General features: G+C 54.5%; 1 protein-coding gene across 2 annotated transcripts in view; it reads right to left on the reverse strand.

The window, feature by feature from the left end:
- The window catches only part of HIP1 (huntingtin interacting protein 1), a 41,615-nt gene extending 24,137 nt beyond the window's left edge, over positions 1 to 17,478 (reverse strand). For both annotated transcript variants that reach the window (XM_057409929.1, XM_057409928.1), the window contains exon 1: positions 17,283 to 17,478. In XM_057409929.1, coding sequence (XP_057265912.1) covers positions 17,283 to 17,399 — 117 coding nt within the window. In that variant the 5' untranslated portion in view covers positions 17,400 to 17,478. The remainder of the gene's footprint in view (positions 1 to 17,282) is intronic.
- Between the last annotated feature and the right edge of the window lie 7,288 nt (positions 17,479 to 24,766).

Genomic DNA, 24,766 nt, shown 5'->3' on the forward strand with positions numbered 1-24,766 from the left:
CCTGCTCCATCCCCTGGCCATCCCCTGCCCTATCCCCTGCCCCATCCCCTGCCCCATCCCCTGCCCCATCCCCTGCCCCATGCCCCATCCCCTGCCCCATCCCCTGCCCCATCCCCTGCCCCATCCCCTGCCCCATCCCCTGCCCCATCCCCTGCCCCATCCCCTGCCCCATCCCCTGCCCCATGCCCTGCCCCATCCCCTGCCCCATCCCCTGCCCCATCCCCTGCCCCATCCCCTGCCCCATCCCCTGCGCATCCCCTGCCCCATCCCCTGCCCCATCCCCTGCCCCATCCCCTGGCCATCCCCTGCCCCATTCCCTGGCCATCCCCTGGCCATCCCCTGCCCCATCCTCTGCCCTGCTGCCCGAGCCCCTGCCCAACCCCTTGCCAGACTCCTGACCCCACTGCCAGGCTCCCTGCCCCATTAACAGACTCCCTGCCCCATCCCCTGCCGCATCCTCAAGCCCCACCTGCGCCATCTCTGTCCCTGGGCAGGGGGAAGCTGCACCTGAGGAAGGTCTGGCAGTGACCCGCCTTGCACAGGAGGCCACACAGCCGTCTTGGCTCTAGCAACAAAAGCAATTAAACTGGTGCAGTATCAAGCCCCCTCGTCTCAGTCTGTGGTTCCCAGGCCAGCATGGCTGCTCCAATGCCTTCTGTGGGACAGGCCAGCTCCCAGGCAGGAGCGGTTTGGGTTTTTCCCCAGTTTCTACCCGCGCTCAAGAAGCACTTTCTGCATCTTCTGATGGGAGGCACAAAAACACAAACGATTCTCCTGCTATTCTGCACACCCCTAAAAGCAATCCCACAGCAGGCAGAAGTGTCACGGCTGCCCTGTGGCTGAAGAAGCTTCCCAGCCCCAAGGAAGAAATGCTCCTGTGGTGCTGGCCCTGGCCGGGTGTGCTAATCCTCTGGGATTAGCACAGTCTAGTGACAGCTCAGCCACTTACTTCAGGATTGAGACTTGGCCACTCTTAGTAAGATAACGGGATCCCATATTCTGTGGGGACGGAGCATGGCCAGCACCCGACACCCCTCCATTCATCCCAGCCTGGGGGGGATGGAGCAGCTTTTAGGGCCAAAACCCAGGTTGTGTTTTCCTCATGTGGCTGTTAAAGCCTGTGCTGTGGTTCCTGGGGCGGATGGCAGGACGTGGTGCTCAGCAGCACTGTGGGGACGCAGCTCTTTGGGGTTTTGCTGGACCAGATGGTTTTAAGCAGCGGCATGATCATAAAATCAGATACGTGTAGACTGGTTTGGGTTGAAGGTTTGTTAAAGCTCATCCAGCCCCAACTCCTGCCACAGGCAGGGACACCTTCCCCTAGAGCATCTTGCTCCAAGCCCCCGTGTCCAACCTGGCCTTGAGCACTGCCAGGGATGGGGCAGCCACAGCTTCTCTGGGCACCCTGTGCCAGCGCCTCAGCACCCTCACAGGGAAGAGCTTCTGCCTAAGAGCTCATCTCAGTCTCCCCTCTGGCAGTTGATGCCTGCCCCATCATCATGCCAGGCATAAGGGGGCTTGACAGCCCCTATCCCAACAGGTCTGACAGCTCATGTGCACAGCAGGCACTGTCTCTGCTGTAGTGGCCACAGGAGTCACCAACCCCAGTGTCCCCAGGACAGCCCCCAGAAGTGCACGGGTCAGACCTCCGAATTATCTACAACCAACACAACTTGTACCCAGCCTTCTTTCTATGATTCTAGGAAACCCAGAGCCCAGCACCACGGCTGTGGGGGGCAGCAGGGCTTGTGCCCTCTGCATGGCAAAGCCCTTAGTAAATGAGTTCCAGCCGTGCTCTTGGCATGGCAACTGGGAGTTTGGGTCCTCGCTAGGCAGCCCAGCCCCCACCTGGTTCCCCCTAACTTAACGGGATCCTGGAATTCATTAATTCACTGACCCATCTCACAATCACTGCTGCCTTGCTGCCCCAGATGTCCTGTCCTGCCTGGCCAGGCTGCAGCCCTGCAAATAGCACTTGGTCATCAGGTTTTAATGCCTCATTCACATGAAGAGACTTTCAGGCAGGTATGCAGCACACCCCCTGCAAGGCACAGCCAGAACCAAGGAATATCCTCAGGAGAAAAACCCAGCCCCAGGGTAGGATGTGACTTTCTCTACAGTGCCATCTGCATGGGAGTTGGATGACTTGTGAGATGAGATGCAGGACCCATCCGACACTGTAACACCATCGAATAGCCATGCCAAGCTGCTCACCTGCCACATACAGGCTTTTTGTTCCCAACATCCCTCCTTAATCCCACAAATTAAGTCATCATTAACTTACGTTTCAAAATCAAACTTTCACACCAGCTCACCCCTGAACTAAGCACCTCAGCTGATGCAAAAGCCAGCTCAGAGAGATGACAGTTATTGACATTACTGATTGTCTCCTATGGATGCTGCAGAGCTGGGACATGCAAGTATGCCGCTGCTGTGTATGTCCCCATGGCTGAGCTGCTCCAGCTGGCAAAGCCTGGACTTTGGAGGCCGCCAGGAAGCACCTGGGGAAAAGGCAGAAAGCTCCAAGTCCACTGGTGTCAAGGTGAAGGGGGTCTTCAGCTAAAGGGCAAAACCAAGAGCCACGGCAGCTCTGGAATAAAACTTGAAAATTAATTTGCAGGCAATTTAGAGAGGGCCCCTGGAGCAAAGGGAGCCCCACATTTCCTCGGTGGCAATGAAAGCTGTGCTCTCTGAGCTGAAAGCCCTGAGCGGGCCAGAGGTGCACAGGACCCTGGCAGTGCAGAGGACCATGCCAGGGCTCTGGAGGGGCCACTGTGACCCACAGGACAAATCCCACCTCTACAGGCATGCACTGGAGTGAAGGGAATTCCCTTCTTGCTTTACAGGTGAGTTCTGTGCTGCAGTTCAGGGCATCGCTGTGGAGAAATGGTTGTGTGGGCACAGAGATGCTCCTGCCCTTCATGGTGCTCCCAGGTTATTCCCAGGGGCTCCTGTAAAGATGCCAAGGTGCTGACCTGCTTCTCTGTGCAGCTACAGGAGCATAGGCTCCACTTCCAGTTCTCTTCATCTACTACAGGTACAATATACATCTATCACACTTCACTCACCTGCCCAAATGCCCCATGGTTGTGCAATAAGTGGACTTGCTCCATGCTGCTCCAGCAGGAGCAGGGGTATGTATCGAGCAACCCAGGTGGGTGTGCGAACCCACACGCCTCAATCCAGGCTCCAGCAACCCTCTCCAGGGCTGCATCCCAACCCAGCAATTCAGGATGAGCTTGTGAGGACCAGCTCCGGCAAGCCTCTTTGGAGAGGATGTGCTCCGGTTGGGATGGAGGGAATGACCTTGTGAATGAAGGCAATTGCAGAGGGAGAATGTGTTGATGGGGCTGCTGAAAAACAGCAAGCAGGGCACCAGACTTGCTGGCTCAGGGGGATGAAAGGACCTTTTCCAGAAGGGAATAGAGAAGGCAAAGCGAGAGCTGTTTCCCAGGAGAAGCAGGGGGGAGGCAGCCCCTCACTTCACCTTGTCCCCTGAGTGCCTTCATCCTCCTCCTGGCTGATCTGCAGAGGTAGATCAGCCCCCTTCCCTCCCCCTGGCTCGATTTAACCTCCTCCAGTGCTTGCGTCTTGGACTCTTCACACCACCCAGGAGCCCCTCTCTGCCCTCCTGCAGCCCCTGTGAGCTGCTGGGACACTACTTGTAGTCCAGACCACGATGGTCCCCTCACCTCTCTCCCTCCCCACAGTGTTCATTTTACCAGGTCTAAAAATACTCCAAAGCCTTTTAAACCTTCTTCCCCTGCAGCCGCCCCCCTCCTGGATGACTAATAATACCTGTGCTCCCTTTTGTCTTCTCTGTATTCCCCAAGTCTTCCCCAAGGGAAGGAACCAAACAGGAGCCCTGCTCTAAAACCATCCCTTGCATTCAAACTCTTCAATTCACTTTCCTTGGGGGATGGCATTTTTTTCCAGCTGCTGCAGTGTAGGAGCAGTTTAAACCCACCTCCCAAGAGCAGCTCTCTTAGCTCATAATAAACTAGTCCTGCCCCATGCCTTAACTGTGCAGGATGCTGCTGGAGCATCCTTCTTATACGGGATCCCTAGGATCATGGGGTTTTCAGAGCTCTAGGTATAAAGAAGAATAGCAGGTTCATTGGGAAAACCAATGAGCACTTAGAAAACTATTTATTTTCTATCCAATCATAGCATCACACAGTGGTTTGGGTTGGAAGGGACCTTAAAGCTCAGCCAGTTCCAACCCCTGCCACGGGCAGGGACACCTTCCACTAGAGCAGCTTGCTCCAAGCCCCTGTGTCCAGCCTGGCCTTGAACCCTGCCAGGGATGGGGCAGCCACAGATTCTCTGGGAAAATTTAGAGGACAAACCCACCTCACCATTGCTGTTTGTGGCAATGGCTTTTTCCTTCTGCTGCACTGGGATGTTGAATCATCCTTTCCTGACCGATCCTCTGCACTGCTCCATGTTCTTCCAAAACAGAGCCAAGACCTGCACAGCCCACATCACCCCACAGGTTACTGGAGATACAGGGATGGAGCAGCTGCATCAGCAGAAGCTGCAGGTGTGATGAGTTTCTCCAGACTCAGCTGAAATTCAGCAAAACCCCTCTGGGCTAATCCCACACCACTGCGTTCTTCAGGAGGGATCCAGCATTGAACAACCTTCAGAAACCCCTTACACTAAAACTGGTGATGGAAGAAAATATCCCCAAAATCATCAGTCTTGGTGATTCAGCTACTTTTCAGCACCAAATCTGCACTCGCATGAGGCAGGTTTAATGGGTATTTGGGAGCTCTGATACTTCTAGAAATCCCCCTGGCTGACTAATGCCCAAATACCTTTGCAAATCTTGATTTAGGAAGAATATCGGCTCCGGAGCAGTGCTTAAAAAGCTCAAGGCCATGTTCAAATCCTTGTAATGCCAGAGTTTCCTGGGCATGTGAAAGAGAGAGGAAAAAGCAGATCAGAAAGTGGGCACGGGTCCAGGGCTGGCAGCCACACTTCAGGCCTGTGTCGGCACGGAGCTGGCAGCGCAGGCAGCAGTGGGCAGCACAGGGCTGGCAGCGAGGGGCTGTGACTTCCCCCGGCCCCCCACTGCAGGCTGGACCAGCATGGGGTGCTGGGAGGAGAGCAGCCCTTCCACGTCACTGTGCTCCAGCACAACATAAATGATGAGCTCCCGGGGCGCAGAACCGTGCTATCCCTGCAGGAAGGAGGGACGTGGGTGAAGCTGGACAGACAGACACAGATGAAGCTGGCGCTACTGGCAGCCCGAGGCCAGAGCATGGGCAGGAGGCCCGGCTCCGTTCTCTCTCCTGTCTGTACAGGAAGCCGCTTTGTTGTGTTGTCAATATACAGATTTTCTTTCAGAACCCAACCAAGCTGGGTTCAAGCTGCCATGATCAATCGTTTGTTATTTTTAGCTCTGTGTTCAATCTCTAGTGTTAGTGTTACAGCAGCTGCACAAGCCTTGTGTAATGTTGCTCAGACAGTGCCTGTGGATGGGGCTGGTCCGGGGTTGGCAGGAGCTCTGTGAGCAGCTCTGCAAAGCCAATGGGATTAAAAATGCAAGAGGGAAAGAGAGGCAGGGAGAGCAGCATCTGCCCTGCTCACTCCTGTTATGAGGAGCCAAGCAGATCCTCCCATCCAACCCTGGAGCACAAGAAACTCTTGTTCCCCACCAGGCATGGAGGGCAAGGAAGCCACAGAAAGGATGACACGGTGCAGTGGTGCAGTCGATGGGCTGGAGGGAAGCGTGGCATGAGAGAGACCTGGGCAGGCTGGTGGAGGAGTGGGTCTGTGTGACCCTCATGAAGTTCAACCAGGCCAAGGGCAAGGTCCAGTGCCTGGGTCAGGGCAATCCCCAGTACCAGCACAGACTGCAGGGAAGGATGGATGGATGGATGGATGGATGGATGGATGGATGGATGGATGGATGGATGGATGGATGGATGGATGGATGGATGGATGGGTGGATGGGTGGATGGGTGGATGGGTGGATGGGTGGATGGGTGGATGGGTGGATGGATGGATGGGTGGGTGGATGGATGGATGGATGGATGGATGGATGGATGGATAGATGGATGGATGGATGGATGGATGGATGGATGGATGGATGGATGGAGAGCAGCCCTGTGAAGAAGGACTCAGGGATACTGTTGGGTGACAACCAGGACATGACCCAGCAGTGTGCGCTTGCAGCCCAGAAAGCCAAGTGTCTCCTGGGCTCATCACCACCAGCGTGACCAGCAGGTCGAGGCAGGGGATGCTCCTCCTCTGCTCTGCTCTCCTGAGACCTCCTGGAGCTCTGCGTCCAGCACAAGACATGCATGGACCTGGTGGGTCCAGAGGAGCCTCCAAAACGGCCCAAGGGCTGGGACAGCTCTGCTGTGGAGAAAGGGGAGGGAGTTGGGGTTGTGCAGCCCAGAGAAGAGATGGCTCCAGGGAGACCTTCCTGTGGCTGCTCAGGACTTCAAGGGGGCTTAGAGGAAAGATGGAGACTTTTGAGCAGGGCCTGCAGGGACAGGACAAGGGGCGATGGGTTTAAACTGGACAACAGTGGGGTGAGGTTGGACATAGGGGAGAAATGTGGTACCATGAGGGTGCTGAGGCGCTGGCACAGGGTGCCCAGAGAAGCTGTGGCTGCCCCAGCCCTGGCAGTGTTCAAGGCCAGGTTGGCTGGGGCTTGGAGCAAGCTGCTCTAGTGGAAAGTGTCCCTGAAAGGTACCTTCCAACCCAAACTGTCCTGTGAGTCCATGATCCTATGACAGATGGGAAAGGCACTATGTGCAGCCCTTGATGCAAAAGGACAGCCTTCAGTAGCCACATAAGTGAATCATAGCAGTGGGATGTAAACCTGCACGCTTAACCTCCGCTAGTAAGTATATGACCACATGCTCATCACTTGCAGATCTCTTCTGTGTCCCCTGTGGCCCCATCTGTCTTCCTTTACACATGCACAATGCACTGCTGTAGATGGTCATTTCCTGTTTGTAAGCCTGATGCTGACACCATCAACATAAGCAAAACGCCCAGCAGAAGGACACAGGGTTAGCAAAGGTCACAACCATGCTACCCAACTGTCAGAACTGTGTTTGCCCCTCCCATGTCTGCCACCTTGCGATCCCTGGGCTGCCAGAGCTCCTCCATCACCCACCTCCCTGTGAGCCCCAGAGGGCTATGGGCATAGATGCCCCCAGCATCCTCCTGCACCAATACGGACATTTGCCTCCATCAGCGGCCCCCAATTTTGTCTACACTTCTCCACTTTGCAGCCTCTATCTGGATCAGTGCCATCAACGATTCAGAGGATGGTCAATAAAACAAAGCTCCCACCCATTTCCTGTTCAAGCCCCTAAATTCTGCCCTGGAAGCTTCATGTGGAGCATGTCTGGTGCCCATGGGGCTGGAGGCAAAGGATGCCAAAATACCTTCAGTATCTGCAATTCCTCCCTTCCCCAATGCACATGGAGCCCCCTCCCTTTGGTGGGGGGCTTGGTCCCCAAAACTTGGCCTTTGGTGATCTTCAAACTGCCCCATCAGAGGAGTAATTAATTATCTGCTTTTGTTTGCCACTTGAATTGAGACCCACAGACCTGGTGACAATGTCATGTGTGTGATACTTCAACTCGGTGCCCAACCAAACCTTGCACACCTACCTCCCAGGACCTTCTCATACCTTCTCTCGAGCTTTATTTCCACCCAAACCCAAAAGACAGAGAAGGGAGATGAGGGGATGCTCCTGACAGACTTGCCATGCAGACACACACCTCAGCACCTACAGCAAGCCCAAATATTGATGGCTTTGGCGCATCTGCATAACAAATAGAGAACAAACTCAGCTGAAATGAAACCACCTGATGCAATAGGTTGGAAAATGCCACAGCAAACGCTGTCCCTGCGGCTGGAACCCACCCTGCAGGGCCAGGCGCTGCCCAAGCCCTGCCAGACCCTACCTGTAGCCTGCAGGGTGGTGCTGGAGGGACGCAGAGGGCTGCAGTCTCCCACTGATGGGCAGCAGCACAAGTATTTATAGGAATTAGGCAATGGATTTACAGCCCCGGGCACATTTCCAGCTCGGGGCACTCTCATATTCAAGCACGGCGCAGTTGCAGGGAGCGGTCAGAGCACAGTGGGCGGCAGCAGATTGCAGCAGCGCTGCCTCGGAGGCTCCCCGAGGTTTTTCCGCTTTCTTTGGCATCCCAGGTCGCCTCCCCAGTCCAGCTGCTGAGACCTCTGTTCACCTCCCGCCTCCTGGAGAGCCTCTTCCCAGCAGCACTGGTGTGCTGCGGGCTACAGTTTGCAGCCCATGGTCTTGTGAAGGGCACCAGGCTCGTCCCCTCCCACCAGACCCAACAAAGTGCCCATTTCAGCCCAGGGGGGAACTGGTGGAGGAAATGAGCTGATGTCCAAATGACAGATAAAATGACATTGTCCATTCACTGGTCAGCGTCCCCTCACAGGTGAGCAGTGCCAGGATGATACCCCAGGGCTGAACCTGCTTCCCTCTGCCCCAGCAAGGAAACAGCTCACCCCCAGCATCCAAATCTCTGCTGCTGGGAAGGTTTAACCTTTATAATTAATAAATACTGGCTTAATAAATACACAGGACCTAAGCTGTGTATACTTAATACATAGGATCTAACCCTGTCACAACAGAAGGCTGCCTGTGCTGGAGCAGAATGGAGCTCTACATCCATCCCCCAGGGATCTCTGGCTCAGGTGTCCATTCCTCATGCAGAGGAGCAGAATGGGGCAGAGGAGCAGAATGGGGCAGGGGAGCAGAATGGGGCAGAGGAGCAGAATGGGACAGAGGAGGAACAAGGGATGTTCCCTGATGGATCTATAACTGAAAAATCATAGAAACAGAATCTTGGGATGATTTGTACTGGAAAGGACCTTGAAAGCTCATCCAGTTCCAGCCTCCTGCCACAGGCAGGGACACCTTCCATGGTTCTATGACTGATAATTACCAGACTGACTGGTCTGATATTGACTGATATTACCAGAAACATGCCAGAGCCCCGAACACAGCTCAGCTGCCGTGACCGTTCCCATGCCATACCCACCGGTGAGACACTGAGAAAGAGAAATCCACACAGTGAGAACTAGTGAGAATTTGCACGACGCTGTGACCTGCAAGAAGAGCATATTGCAACTAAACAACAGGTCCAGGAAACACTGCAGGTGAAAAGCAGACAGCCACGTGCAGGAGCACCCAGGCTGCTGGGAGCACCCAGCCATCGCAGCCTCCAGTACTGCGGTCATGACGTGGGGCAGTCATAAGGAAGGAGCTGAGCACAAGTCTTTCCTACCCTCCAGGGCTGGAAAAGATGGAAATAGCTAGGGCAAGAATAAGAAGCTCTCGCCATGGTTATGCACGGTGCTCACAGGTGCCCCTACCCTGGCTTTGTACCACAGCCAAAATCCCAGCTAATTTTAAGGGTCTGAAAGCCAAGGGCTTTGTCAAACAAATTGTCCTCTTCTTTTCTGCTCTCGTTTATTCGCGTCTGTGCAGCAGACAAAGCTTTGCTTCCCTCCCAGTGGGCAGAAATTGCGGAACATCTTGTGTGAGCTCTTTGCTCGCCACCCAGCAGCTTTAGCAAACACTAATCACTGCTCCACCTCCCAGACATGATTAATTTCTGCAGCTTCGGCCAGTGCCGCCAGCACTGCTGGCAAACCGGCTGTGCCAAGTTTTGATACCCGGGGGTTACAGAAACTACAGGCTGAGGTGCCAGACCTCATTCCTTGGGAAAGCCATCTTATGGAGGTACAACGGCTGGTGTGAGGGCACTGGGAATAAGGCAAAGGAGAAAGAAGACCCAAACTGAGTGGAAAAAATGCAGGACATGGTTCCCAGCTCATTGCTTGCGGCAGCAGGACTCGTCAAACTTGGACATCCCAGCTAAAAAAAAATAATAAAACTGGAATGCAGCAGCCCTATTTCTAGCTGTGACCGCTCCCTGTGTGCTTGGCCTCCCAGACGACTCAGAAACTCAAGGCACTTCTTTCCGACCTATAAAAAGAGCTGGAGTTGGACTGCAGTAGCCGGGAAGACAAACAAGAGAGGAGCGTGTCCTCCTCTTGAGGCCAAGAGCATCTCACCAGGAGATGAGAGAAGCCTGGAGATGGGTCTTGCTCAACCCAGTCCTCAGCTAACATCACCTTTTGAGGTGCCCACACATGGAGGGAGTGCTGTGGGGCATGACAGGAACTCCAGGCTGGATCCCACCCACTGCAATGTTGACTGTGCCACATTCCAAGTCATCCCCCCGTCCCTCACCCCTCCTGCACAAGGAGGTGAAGGTCCAGCTTCATGCCATGCTCTGCGTGACCCTCCCTACTCCAACACAAGCCCAACATAAGCAACGATATGCTCTGTGCTTGGGAGAGGCACGGGTACATCTGTGGCAGGTACCAGAGTGAGCATGAAGTGAGCCCTGGGACCATGGAGAGGAACAAGCCACACCAACTTGCAACTGTCCTGCTGTTCAGGCTGGCTGCTGAAGGGGTTGCCTCACCCGATCCAACATCTTAGGAAGACAGCCTGGATCACGGAAGTTCCAGGTAACAGAATGAGACCATAAAACTCAGAAACTCAGAAATTCCTACCCTAGACCTCTCCAGACAAGTGTGGAAGCAGCCAAACCTTGCTGACAGTCAGAACATTACATTCCCACTTGTGAAGTGCAGTCCTTCTGGCTGGGAAAACCAGCCAAACAAGGTCTCCAACCGGTAACAGTCTGTGAATGCATCCACTAGAAAAGATGACTTCTTGAATGGCTTCATTGATTTATTCAGTGCAGAAGTCATCATCTCTTCCGGGGGAGCCATTCCTCGCCTACACTGACACAGAAGGCAATCCCCCTGTCTCCATTTCACCATTGCCTTAAGACCTTGGGAAATTTTCGCACACCACTAACTCATGGTGAGAGACTTCTGTTGTGAGCAGTTCTGAGCACTATAGGTCCGGACTGGGTGGCCCACAAGGAGCAACCTGAAGACAGCACACTTGGTGCATGCAGTAACCATGGGTTCTGGAGGAAAGAAACAACCATGATGCCCACGGACCAGCAAGGGTGAGGGCAAGCACCAGCGTGACCTGCTGCCAAACCCACTGGGATGCAGAAGACAGCGCTTGATTCGGTGGACTGCAGAGATTGCATTTGGCCGACGCCTGGATGAGCAGTGACCGTCACCAGCAGATGACTGGGCACCTGAGGGACACATCTTGCTTTGTGAAGAAATTGCAAATGGCTCTTTGCAACCATACCCAGAACCCTCCCACGCCTGGACGCCTGATCCTGGAGGAATGCTGCCTGGTGAGGGCTCTGTCTCAGGACACACATCACTAGATCAGTGAGGTCTACTGGTGAGGTCTAAGCACTACCTCTTTTCTGGGCTCTCAGGAGGAGGAGAGTCAATTCCTGGGTGTCCCTGATGTTCTGGCACACGCACCTTGCAACGCTATTTGTGCTTAAGAAACCCTGTGCTCTTGTTTACTTCCATGTGAACACAATGACTGGAAAACACCAGGTTCCAGCCAGCATCTGCTAATTAAAATAAAACACAATGCCATGAACTGCTCACATGGAACAAAAGAGACAAATGGTAACGATAACCAGCAAGTCTCCAGCCTGGCCCTGGCACAAGAAGCCCGTTCTCCCCAAGGGTTCCTTTGTTCGCTGCAACTTGTCTCTTTTCTGCACAGTCAGTATTTAACCTGCCCTCCTCAGCAGCAGCAGACAAGCAGCACAACTGACATAGGAACTGGCCGCTGGGTAAAGGGTGAACATGGTACAAAGCTGGGTGGTGAATGTGGGACTACAGCAGACTCCTGAGGGAGCAGAAACCCAGCTGCCAACAGCTTTTGATGCAGCATTTGGAGCAGCAGGACCAAAAACCCACCTGGGAAGGGCACAGGATGCTATTAAATTGGGATTTATTGTAAACACAGCAAACTGGTTACCAGACACACTAGGTAAAAGCAGTGTATAAAATCATGAAAATCCTGGAATAAAGTAACCACAGCTTCAGTAAACTGATCTGTAGGTGTGCTTAGCAGAGTTTTGTTAGATTGATCGACAGCCAAGTAACGAAGAGTCTTCTTCACCCCAAGACTCATGTATGGCACATCTGGGCAGCTCTGGTCACCTCACAGCCTGAGTTTCATGAGCAAGCTATAAAAAATTCTGGTAACTGCACTCTGAGCTGCACAAAACTGAATGAGCTCTAGAGCCACCTGGTTTCTGTAACACAACTTTCTGCAGCCACCACACTGATGCTCTTTGCATTGGCAGGAACACAGAATGCAATGGCATCTGCTGGTCTGAGCACCAAACCAGCACAGCTGGCAAGGGCAGGGCAAGAAGGAAGCAGCAAGTGAGCACTGAGCCCTGTGAGAGGGCACAGACTCCAAGACATAGTGAAGGATGTACCCACCTCAGATCCTGCGGTGGGGATGGGGACCACCCAGGGTCACTTCTGTGCTGGTCTGAAGATGTAGCAAGCAATGGCCAGGGCTATAACCTGCAGCAGCCACAAGGCTAAGCCCATCCTTGCGGCAAAACACCAACCATGACCACAACCAACCCACATGATGTGCTCTCCATTAGCATGATGTCAAGCTGGAGAGATATCCCACCAAAGAAGGAACTGAAATTCTGTGGTTACAAAAGGAACCCCTGTGTGCTAAGAAACAGTTTTAAATGGAACATGGGTGTGAAACAGGACATAGGCAAGAAAAGTTTTACAGTGAGGGTGGTTGAGACACTGGCACAGGTTGCCTGGAGAAGCTGTGGATCCCACACAGAATCATAAAACACTTTGTGTTGGAGGACACCTGGAAAGCTCCTTCAGTTCCAATCCCCTGCCATGGGCAGGGACACGTTCCACTACAGCAGCTTGCTCCAAGCCCTTGTATCCAACCTGGCCTTGAACACTGCCAGGGATGGGGCAGCCACAGCTTCTCTGGGCACCCTGTGCCAGTGGCTTGCCACTGTCGTCATAAAAAACTTCTTCCTTTTATCTAGTCTGAATCTACCCTTTCTTAGAATCACAGCATACCAGGTTAGAAGGGACCTCAAGGATCAAGCATCTCCAACTGTAGCAACAGAACAAGGGGAAATGGGTCTAAACTTAAACAGGCGAAGTTCAGGTTGGATATAAGGAAGAAGTTCTTTACTGTGAGGGTGCTGAGGCACTGGAACAGGTTGCCCAGAGAAGTGGCAAATGCTCCATCTCTGGCAGTATTCAAGGCCAGGCTGGACAGAGCCTTGGGTGACATGGTTTAGCGGGAGGTGTCCCTGACCATGGCAGGGGTTTGGAACTGGATGATCTTAAGGTCCTTTCCAACCCAAACCATCCTATGATTCTATGATCCCTTCCAACCAAACCACTGTGAGCCCATCATACAATATTAAATGTCTGTATATCCCTTTGAGTAAGTAACTTCACCTTCTGCATGTGGACCAGGATCATTTTCCCTCTGCTGTGATCAGCCTGGAACAGCACGCAATGTGTAATTAGTCCAGCCAGGGGCTGGGACTTGCATCCAGGCTAGCACCGCCTGCGCTGCTGGTTGCTGTCACAGGGAACAGCCTGTCCCCAGGAAGTTTGGTGACTGTGTCAAATGAATCAGCCAAGCTGGTGGCAGAGACTGGGGCCAGGATCCAGCCCCGTGCAGCTCTGTGACTCTCTGAGTGCTGCTTTCCCGTCCCAAACGCCCCAGCATGGGTCACCCCAGGGGAAAGCAGGGAGAGACTGAATCTCTTCAGGACAGAGGGGATTTAAGTCGATTCTCTGTACCCCCATGCCAGCACCAGTCCAAGGCTGAGCCACGGGGCTGCCTGCAAAGCTTCTCCTGCCTGCACCGGGATGTCCCTGAGCCATCCTCACCAGCCCTCCCAGCAGAGTATGTTTTTTAAAACATAGTTGTCAATATTCTGAATTCAAACCTATTTCTTTATAAAAAATAACCTTTTTTTTTTTTTTTGAAATTGAAGTGTCAGGTTTGTGCAAGAACAAGCCTGCAAAGATGCAGCATCCCCTGGCTTTATCCACTGCTCTTGGTCTTTCCTGCTTCGAGTTACAAATACATTCAGTTTTCTAGCTCAGAAATACAGGGGTCTGAGGAGCTGGGTGCCTGTTGAGCTCAGGACCTGTGCATGGGCTGGGGCAGCCATTCCAGTCCTCCAGCCACAACAGCACTGGAGTGATGCAGGCGATGGGGTATTGAAGCGCAGGCACTGGGGTACCTGCGTGCTGGATGGTGCTGCAGCAGACGATGCTCAGCCTGGCCCCATGTCACACCCATGTGCTGTGAGCTGCAACAGGCACCTTCTTCCCATCCTTGGTTTCTCAGTCTTCAGCCAAAATTTCAGGCCCTGGTCCAAAGCCCCTCTCCAGGTTTCCTGTAGCCCCTTCAGGCACTGGAGCTGCTCTGAGGTCTCCCCTTAAGGAACCTTCTCTTCTTCAGGCTGAACCAGCCCAGCTCTCTCAGCTTGTCATATATATATTCTGCATATATTTAAAAAGCCCCCAAACCCTTCCACTCCAGATTGCCCTAAAAAGAAAAGCAGCCCCTAATCTGGTAAAAGAAGAACTATTTTCTTTCCCTGGAGAGGGAAATAGGTTCCTAAAAGGGACCTGCTGAAAAGAGATGAGGTGACTCATTTCTTTGCTGCTGAAGCTGCTTTCAATCAGAGGCACCTCTAATTCCAATTAAAAGACAGGAGACTGAAAGCACGGGGGTTCACACAGCACAGGGCACAGGAGCTCATTTTCCTGGAGATGAAAGAGCTGTGAATTAATCCACTATTATCACCCACTCCCCCAGGGTGGGCTCAGCTGCCTTCAGCCCTCACTCCCCACAGCCAGGAGCTATTTTTTCCTGTTCTTGCTAGTGTCAATATGTTTCTTTAAATATCTTTTCAGAGAAGCTATATATATGTATATATATATATATATCCCCACTCTGGTGCTTTCAAAGGAGCCTCATTTCCTGTGTAAGAACTGAAGTTCTTGGCAAAGCTGCTGGTGGCTGCAGCATCCGAACCACAAAAATTATTTTTTTCAGTAGTAAAATGGTATTTCCTCTGTGACTGCCAGTTGGAGCTGGAGCTGGTCTGAAACCAGTGCGGCTGCTGTGGAGGGCAGATATGGTGCCATATTCCCCATTAGGTAAACAATGGAGGAAAAGGATTAATTGCATTGATGGTGGCAGTTGGGTTGCAACTGTGCCTTGAAGGTGGCCCAGCCCATTGCAGGGATGAGGATAGGCTCAAAGCTGCTTTCAACCTGTATTTAGTTATGAAAAATGCTGGTTCCCACATCGAAAGGATTTACTAACCACACTGGGGAAGGAAAAAAACCCAACAGCCCATTTCATTTGACATCACTTTGTGGCAGATACATTTTTTTCCTCTGCATGGTGTCTGTACACTTGGTTTTTGTGAGGGCACCTCCAGCAGCAGCAGCAGAAGGAAAACAGCTTTCCAGCCCATGAGATATAGTGGTGAGAGGGCTCAAGGATGAGTACCTTAAAAACCTTCTGCTACAAATATGTCTTTCCAGGGTACTTTGTGAGTCATAAAGTGCCTTTGTTACTTGTCCAGCAGTAACACAAAGTTTAAGAACCCAGTGTGCAAACATGCAAGAGAAGGTGGTGGCCATGGACAACCCAAGCAGACCGCGTTTCTCTTTGCTACCTGATGACTTTCTCAGAAAAAAATGCAGTCAAAGAAGATGAAGTGCATATTTTTTTTCGATTTTCTGGATAAATGTTAGACAGGAAGTGTCTTCTCCCAACATTCCTGAGGGACAGATCCAGTACCTAAAGGGGGCCCATGACAAAACCTGAGAGGGGCTTTGAACAAGGGCCAAGGGGAATGGCTTTCACCTGCCAGAGGGGAGACTGAGATGAGCTCTTAGGCAGAAGCTCTTCCCTGTGAGGGTGCTGAGGCGCTGGCACAGGGTGCCCAGAGAAGCTGTGGCTGCCCCATCCCTGGCAGTGTTCAAGGCCAGGTTGGACACAGGGGCTTGGAGCAAGCTGCTCTAGTGGAAGGTGTCCCTGCCCGTGGCAGGGGTTGGAACTGGATGAGCTTTAAGGTTCTTTCCAACCCAAAGCCTGTGGTTCTGTGAACACCTCATGGGCATAGTCTCACATCCACCCTTAAATCATGACGTCTTTCCTTCTGTAAAGGAGGCCCTCAGATTGGTCTCATTTGTCTTTATGTTCATTACCAAGCCATCATGCATTTGCCATTCCCACTCTGGTCTCATCTGGGTCGTGCCCCCTTACTGCCCCCTTACGGCTCCCAGAGCAGCCGATCCTGCTGGCCACCACCTCTGCCCCTCTCCTGCCTATTTCCGTTCCTCTGCTGCGGGAGTTCAGGCCAGCATCACTTCACCTTTACTTTCCAGCCTTGGACACAAAACAGGGCTGAGCTGTCCCCAGCTTCTTCTGCTGCCATCCACCACTCCTCACCCCTGCTGGGACTTGCCCAGCTTCCCAGTTGCTTCCAAGCACATCCATTCCCTAAATCTCTAGATTTTCCCCTAAAACACCCCTTCTACTCCCCCAGCTCTGCCACCTCGAGCCATCATTGAAAACACAAGTGAAAGACAGAAGGGCCCCATCCAGACACTCCGGATGCTGCTAAGGAGCAAACTGGACGTGCTTTTCCACACCTCGGTACCACTGCCCCAGAGCCGTGGGCAAGGCAGACCCTGCCCCTCGCCCTGCGCACTCCAGGGGGTCCCAGAGCAGCACTCAGAGGGTCGAACAACCACGCACGGAACCGCCCCGCGAAGTCTGCAGCCAGCGGAGGCAGAGGCTGTCCGGGTGGCTCCGAGAGGACGCAAAATGGAGCAGAGGCCTGGGCTCCAGGTTACAGGGCTCCAGGTTACAGGGCTCCAGGCCGAGCCCCAGCAGCGACCCCCGCCAGCCCGTACGTGCCTCCGGCCCGAACCATGCTCGCCGCCGCCGGGCCAGCGCTGACCCTCCCTGGCAGCCATGGCAGCGGGCCCGCGTCCGCGGGGGGGCGGAGCCAGGCAGCCGCGCCCCCAGCACCTCCCTTACCTGGGGCAGCCCCGCCCACTGAAGCCTGCACAGCGCACCTGGGCGGCCCCGCCCACCGGCTAACCCCCGCCCACTTGTGGCTACCCCTTCCTGGCGGCCAGCTCGCGCTAGCCCCGCCCCTTGCGGCTCCTCCTCGCTGACCCCGCCCCCCGCGGGGCACTAAACCGGCTCCAGTTACCTGCTGGCCCCGCCCCCCGCGCTCGGCCCCACCCCGTACCTGGGCACGCTCGAAGCTCTCCCTCTCCGCCTCCAGCCCGCCGCCGCCCGCCCGCCGGCCCAGCACCTTGGGCAGCGGGTTGGACACCTGCTTCATGGAGCTGCTCACGCGGTCCATGGCCTCGCCGCCGCCCCGGCCGCGCCGCGCCCTCGCCACCCCTCGGCTCCGCTCCGCTCGGCGCCGCCGCTGGCCGGACCCCGCGCCATTGGCCCGCCCACCTGCCACTCACGTGCGGGCGCGCCCTGCCTACACCGCCTCGGCCGCGTGGCTCCGCCCTCCGTCCCGCCCGCTCGCTCTCATTGGCCACCAGCACTGCCACTCGGGGGTGAGCCCCTCAACGCCGGCTCCCGCTCCGTGCTGTGCCCTCAAAGGACGGCCCCGGGCTGGCCTGGCCTGGGCCCCGCCCGCAGCGCGCCTCGGCTCGGCCCGGCCCGGCCCGGCCCGGCCCGGCCCATCCTATCCTGCTGTGCCGGGAGGGCACCGCCCCTGCCGCTCCGCAGCTGGGGTTCGGGCCGGACTGCGGGGCGGTGAGGCCGCGGTTCCGGCTCAGCCCCGGGACTGAGCGAGCCCCTTGGGGCTCGGGAGGCGCGGTGCGGCTGGAGCCTGCCCGGGCGTGGCCTCGAGGGTCCTACAGCCCCGACATGCGGCCTGCGCGGCTCCTGCTGTGCTCCAGCCCTGCTCCGGCCTCGCAGTGGGATGCGGCAGCGGTGCTCCGCAGCCTGCCCAGGGCAGCCCATCCTTCCATCGTCCCGCCGCTTTCTTGCCTCTCCCCGGGTTCAGGACCCCGCGTGCACCGTGAGGGCTGAGCTGCGCTCCTGGCATCCTGTGTTGCGACATTTTCCCAGACTTCGCTTCACGTATGGGTGCATTCACGGAACCACTGACCGGTTTGGGTTGCACAGGACCTTAAAGCTTACCTGGTTCCAACCCCTGCCACGGGCAGGGACACCTTCCACTAGCGCAGGTTTCGACAAGCCCCGTCCAACCTGGCCTTGAGTAGTTTGGGGCTTTGCAGCCCTGCCTGGGGCAGGGAGGAGGGGAGCAGGAGGCCCTCCTGGGCTGTTGGTGTGGACAGGATGGCCGGCAGCCTGTAGAGAGTTGTGTGGGCCTTCCTCTTTCGTGTCATCCTGGCTGTGGATGAGACGCTCTGGTGTGGTGTGCAGTCAGGCAGACAGCAGCAAGAAGGATGGGTCATTTCTGTGCTACCACTGGCAGAGGCGAAAATTGGTTACACATGTTTGAAAAACAAGGAAAGAAGCAGGAAAAGGTTTTTGCATCCCCTGAGCAGCTGGCAGATCGATGCTAAGCTGTGCTTTGCATAAACTGATTCTCTGGTCCCTTCACTTAGCAGAGCTTTGGGCTGGGACCTTATTTCTGCCTTCTTTCAACTCAGTGAATTGCTAGCTGTGCTAGCTCCTGTAGTTCTGACCAGGAATCCCATCCCGCTCTGGAGGTGAATTTCTCACTGGGACCTTTGCCAGAACTTGGAGCATTTCTTCAAAATTCAGAAAATTCAGTGTATTTGCAAAAAGACTGAAAACTCTGGGTCTGCTCCCAGTTAGTGATGGCAAAAGGGCTGTGCTGTCCTCCTGCATCCTTAAAGCAGGACATACAAAAACAGTGGTCTTGCCAGCACTGGTGGGGAACATCTGTGCAGAACCACCCTCCCTGCTGCTGCTAGGGGTGATGGGGCAACCTGGGAAGGATTGCTGAGCATGTGGGCTGTCAGGAGCTCTTGTGCAAGCCATTAAATCATTCTCCGTACATAACTCACTTCTGTGGCTTATTTTTCAGTCAAAACATTTGCCATGCCAGCCCCACTTATGGCTGTGCTGGGGTTATCAAGTGCATGGCTGACGGGAAGCAGGCTCCACTGCTCAGTGAGGCCACCTCCAGCTTGTCTCGTCTCCCAGTCTGCCTTCTCTCTAATGTACTTTCTGGAAACCTGCCTCTTCCATTGGGGCTGGTCCCAGAGGAGGTTTAATGGATTTAATCCAGCCACTATTGCAGCAAGGTGATTAATAATTGAAAAAAAATGAAGTCATTGCCAAATGGAGACGGAGGTGAGAAAGAACAGAGGAGGGCATTTGATGGAGGACAGCAAGGTCCTTGTCATCTGCCTCCCACACCTCTACCTGGCTCAAAGCCTCCTGCTCCTGCAGAGGGACGGAGCAGGGAGGCTCAAATCCTTCCTCTTCAGGGTGCAGGCCTAGATCCAGGAGGGCTGGACCTCTGCCCCAGGGCAAGCGACCACTGGACTGAGACCTGTGTTAGCTTTCTCCCTTACTGAAGAGCAGAGCCACATCCTCTTCCTCCACAGCCAGGGCATTTTGAGCCTGGGCTGGGCAACTGAGAGACTCCTCTTGCCTGGGCAGGAGTGGAGGAAGGCAACTGGTTGTGGAACAGCTGTTTCTACACAGGGGCTATGACAGGATGGAGCTGGGATCCAGCCCACAAGTCAGAGCACCCTGGGCTGGCCCAATCCCACAGTGGCTCTGTGGGGTTGTGCCTTGGGGCTCTGGCCCAGGCTCAGCTGCTCTGCAGGGATTTGGGGGGCTGCTTTCCAGTAGAAGAGGTTGTCTTGTTTTGAGACACGTTGAGATATGCTCTGGGAGAGGAGAAGGTACTGGGCTGCCCCTCTACACCAGGTACCATGGGGAGATGACAGGGAAGGGCTAGCAGTGAGCAGGGTGGAGGGAAAGCAGGTTGGGCACAGCTCCTCTCACTCTGCAGGTCCTTTCTGGAAGCCATGGCTGGCTTTGCCCCAACAAAAAAGGGCCAACTTTTGGCATTCAGCTGCACTAGGGGAGCAGGGTGCTGCCTTACCTTCCACCACTGCAGCCTCACCCCCTGAGGGAGGTGGGGGATCCCAAGAAGGATGCACAGCTCTCCTCAGACCTGCCCATTGTGCCAAGGGGTCTTTTTTTGAAAGGATCAAAATCACCACAGATCCAAGTCGGTTTCTGTCTATTGATGGTAGTCTCTATAACTTTCATCTGCTCAGGTGCTCTGTCCTTGCTCCTGTCTAAGAGGCTGAACTGCACCGTGGAAGCAAAGGGTGAGGGAAGAGCCTGTCATGGGGGTGTCTGGTCTACGTGGGGACAGGCACTGTCCTTCCCAGTGCCACCCACCTGCTACAGATGCTTTCCCATTTTGGGGGCAGGAGTCCTTGGCTTGGGCCATGGAGCATGGTCACCTTCCTTGCTTTCAGTAGCAACCTGGGTTTCTGCACCCGAGTTATCTTCTGCAGGATGGAGACCACAGGTATGTTGTCTGCTAGGAGATGGGGAGGGTGCTGTGACCCCTCTCTCCTTCCCTTCGGGACACCAAGTGATACCCATCAGGCACTGTCTCCTTTGGGACACCAAGTGATACCCATCAGGCTGGGCTGGTCTGTCCCCAGCTGTGGGGCTCTGCAGGGCAGCCTTCCCTTGCTGCTCGCTCCCATCCTCCCTCTCTGCCAGGAGGTTGTGTCTCAGCTTGGTCTCAACTCAAAGGAGCTGCCAGCAGAAGAGAAGAGGTGGGAGGAGGGGGGCTGAAGGGGCTGCAGGGGCTGTGGGCCACAGTCAGGGTGGAGGGATGCTCCTTTCCCAGGGTGGGGGGCTGGAGGGCCCCTCTCCAACCCCTATCCCCAGGCAGAGCTGGGAGAGTCCCAGGGTGCTGCTGCAGCCCTCCTTACCCTCCCATAGCCTGGCTCGGGCTCAGGGCGAGCACAGATCCCCCTTGTTTCAGCAAGAAAATAGAGGCACAGAGTGCCACAGTCCTCCTCTGTTACCCAGCTGGCTGCTCGGAGCAGGCGGGCACAGGGCTCTGTGCAAAGATCTTGCTCTCTTTTACCTTCGGGAGGTGAGCTCCCAAGTGGATCCTCTCCAGTCATCCTTTTAGGCATCCCGGGGCATAATCCTCTGAGCCCACCCAAGCAGATGAGGTGCCCGTGGAGGGCAGGTCTCCTGGAAAGCCACGCAGGCGGAGGGCGCTGTGAAGCCTTCCTCAGTTGCAGTCCTGCAGCCACAAATACAACCCTGCCCTGGTGACAGGGATGTTCGCTCAGACCCTGCAACAAAAACATGCCGCTCTGGTGCTGGGGGCGGGCAGGGTCTGGGGTACATGGGGTGGCCCGGACCCACAGGAGGGTCTCTGGCAAAGCAAAGAGCACCCGGGGCAGCACGTTGCCCTGGGAGTAGCGTGCATGGGGGTGCAGGGGTGGGGTGTGGGGGAGATTTTCATCGTTGGATCCCATTTTTTTGAATGCTTTGGACAAACCAAATGCTGCTGCCGAGTCCTTGTCTGCTGCTGCCAAAGACCCCAGGGCTGCTATATGGGCAAAGGGAATGGGCAGGAGAGCCAGCTCCCACACAGGAGAGCTTTGGAGGCAAAGCAGCTGCTCGAGAGGGGACTGGGAAAGGGTCCTGGAGGGAACTGCTTAGTGAAGGAGCATGAGGGTCCATGGGGCCGTTGTCTCTGTCCTGGGAGAGGTCCCCTGCTTGCCGGGGTTTACAAGGAGGGATGTAACCCCACAACATCACCAGGTATGTGCTCCGCACTAAGCCTCAGCAACTGCCTCTGCTTGTCCAAGAATTCAAAAGCAAAGCTGAGCACAGCTTGCAGCCAGATCTACAGAAGAAGACCTGAACCCAGCAGGGACCTTGGGCCACTGTGGCAGTGGTGGCTGTGCAGGGGAGAAGCTCCCTCTGGAGCACTGTTTGGAGGTGGGAAGTGTTTGCCCCACTGCGCGGGCAGCAGGTCCAGCTGGAGCACTGCCCCAGCCCCGCTCACAGCCCTGGGTGACCCTGGGCACAGCTGCCTGCACCAGGAGCAGGAAAGCAGCACCTTTCCAGGTGGGAATAGCTGGTCTTTCCCACGGTAGGACATCCAAGCTTGCTTTGCTTTTATGTTATGAGGCAGCCTTGGGCTGCCAGGATGTGATGATCACTGAGGAAAGGTTTTCTGGGTATGACTTGGGCTGTGCAGGGTTGGGTGTAGGACCGCTGTGCTTGCTGCGGAAGAGCGTGGGTAGGGAATGAGGCAGGGCCTGCAGGAAGGGCTGTGGATCATAGAATAGTCAAGCATCAAGAGGAGCGTGATCAGCAGGTCAAAGGAGGTGATCCTGCCCCCCTACTCTGCTCTTGTGAGACCTCACCTGGAGCATTGTGTGCAGTTCTGGTGTCCTCAACATAAAAAGGACATGGAACTGTTGGAACAAGTCCAGAGAAGGGCCACAAGGATGATCAGGGGACTGGAGCACCTCCCGTATGAAGACAGGGTGAGGAAGTTGGGGCTGCTCAGCCTGGAGAAGGCTGCATGGAGACCTGTTGTAAGGCAGGACAGGGGTAGACTGGCCCTCCAGATCCTTTTAATATCTGAAGGGGGCCTACAAGGATGCTGGAGAAGGACTCTTCATCAGGGACTGTAGCAACAGGACAAGAGGTGATGGGTTCAAACTTAAACAGAGGAAGTTCAGGTTGGATATAAGGAAGAAGTTCTTTACTGTAAGGGTGGTGAGGCATTGGCACAGGTTGCCCAGAGAAGTGGTAAATGCTCCATCCCTGGCAGTGCTCAAGACCAGGTTGGACGAGGCCTTGGGCGATATGATTTAGCATAAGGCGTCCCTGCCCACGGCAGGGGGGTTGGAACTAGATGATCTTAAGGTCCTTTCCAACCCTAACTATTCTATGATTCTATGACCTTAAGATCATCCAGTTCCAAACCCCTGCTATGGTCAGGGACACCTCACACTAAACCATGTCACCCAAGGCTCTGTCCAACCTGGCCTTGAACACTGCCAGAGATGGAGCATTTGCCACTTCTCTGGGCAACCTGTTCCAGTGCCTCACCACCCTTGCAGTAAAGAACTTCTTCCTTATATCCAACCTGAACTTCCTCTGTTTAAGTTTTAACCCATCACCCCTTGTCCTGTTGCTACAGTCCCTGATGAAGAGTCCTTCTCCAGCATCCTTGTAGGCCCCCTTCAGATATTAAAAGGATCTGGAGGGCCAGTCTACCCCTGTCCTGCCTTACAACATGGGCATAGCCCAACACTGACCAGTGCTCTGTGAAGCATTTCATTTGCTTTCTTGATTCCTAAAATCCCACGGCCTGACTTGCCGGCAGCACCTGTCCCTCCAGCAGAAGCCCACAGGAGGCAGACTTCTCCAGTGCAAGGTACCACACAGCGTCAAGTGCTCAGCAACCTCCGGCCGTGGCATCTCCAAGCCAATAACCACTTTTTTGTCTTCGGTCGTCTGAACCCCAGCTGCCGTAGCTAAACCAGTCACACGGTGCCATAGCTGCTGGGCAGATGCTGCTCAGCTCCAGGAAGGTTGGTGCTCAGGACTGAGGGCACCTTCAGGAAGACAAAGGAAGCCTGTGTCTGGCCTTAGGGGTACTACCACGTTGCTGTGAGGGCCATATCCTGACACAGCAGCTGGCCACTTCTGCAGGCTCTTGACCAAAAGTGAGGCTTTTCTAGGCACCCAAGATTTGTCTTGGAAATGGCACAAACTGCAGCAGTGTATTTCTGCCTTGCTGTGTGCTTAGAAACTGTTGGTGTCTTTCTGCTGACATTTACTAAAAATATCCATCTGGAGGCATATTATGATGCATAAGTTTCAGTCCAGGGATTTCAATGCGATTTCACAAACTACTCTATCGACCTCACAGTCCTGTAGGACCAGTTGTCCTGGGGAATCAAACACGAACAGCCCCAGAGGATGTACGCTAAGGAAGGGTCCTTTTTGCCCAGCCTTAGTACCTCCAGATGTGGCTATATACAACAGACCCCTTGAAGAAAAAGCAAATATTTGTGCTGCCTCCCTCAAGTTCTCTCCCAGCCTCCAACCATTCTCATTTCACAAATCTTGAGCTTATCACTATGAAATCCAAGCCTCGACTCAGACACATGGAAATTTCCTTGCGATCACCACATCCCTTGGCAAAGAGCTCCTCACATGAAGAGCTGTTGCCTTCTGTTCATTTTGAACCAGGCCCTTGCCAGCTTCATTTGATGGTCCATGGTTCTCACTCTGTGAGAAACAGTGTGTAATCAATCGCTATGTGCCACTCTTTCCAGGCCCCTCATCATTTTGCAGACTTCAGTTCCCTTCCTGGAAAGTCTTGATCCCTCTGGAAAACTCCTGTTTTCATCTGTGATCTTGCTTGTCTTTTTTGGAGCCTCACCCTACGATTGCTGACTTCCCCCAGTCATTCTATTTCTATTTCTAGCTGGTGCAGGCCCAGTTAAAACCAGCATTTCCCCCATCAGTGATCTGGCAGCTCCCAGGGCACTATGACAATGTGATCCCCCAGCCATGACTCAGGGCTGGTTGGTGGAGCCGGCTGCCTTCGGGGCTAAAAAAAGATGTCCTCCTGCATCCCAAATCTGTTCTGGTGATGGATTTAAAGATACGATGTGTGGTTTCTATCAAAAGCTGAAACACACCATAAGGCAGGGGTTTTAGAGACTCCATAAATAGCTCCTGTTTAGG

Source organism: Pezoporus wallicus, unplaced genomic scaffold (assembly GCF_028554395.1).
Source record: "Pezoporus wallicus isolate ANWC-B61680 ecotype Strahan unplaced genomic scaffold, APGP_CSIRO_Pwel_v1 contig_10012, whole genome shotgun sequence".
Classification (NCBI taxonomy): Eukaryota; Metazoa; Chordata; class Aves; order Psittaciformes; family Psittacidae; genus Pezoporus; species Pezoporus wallicus.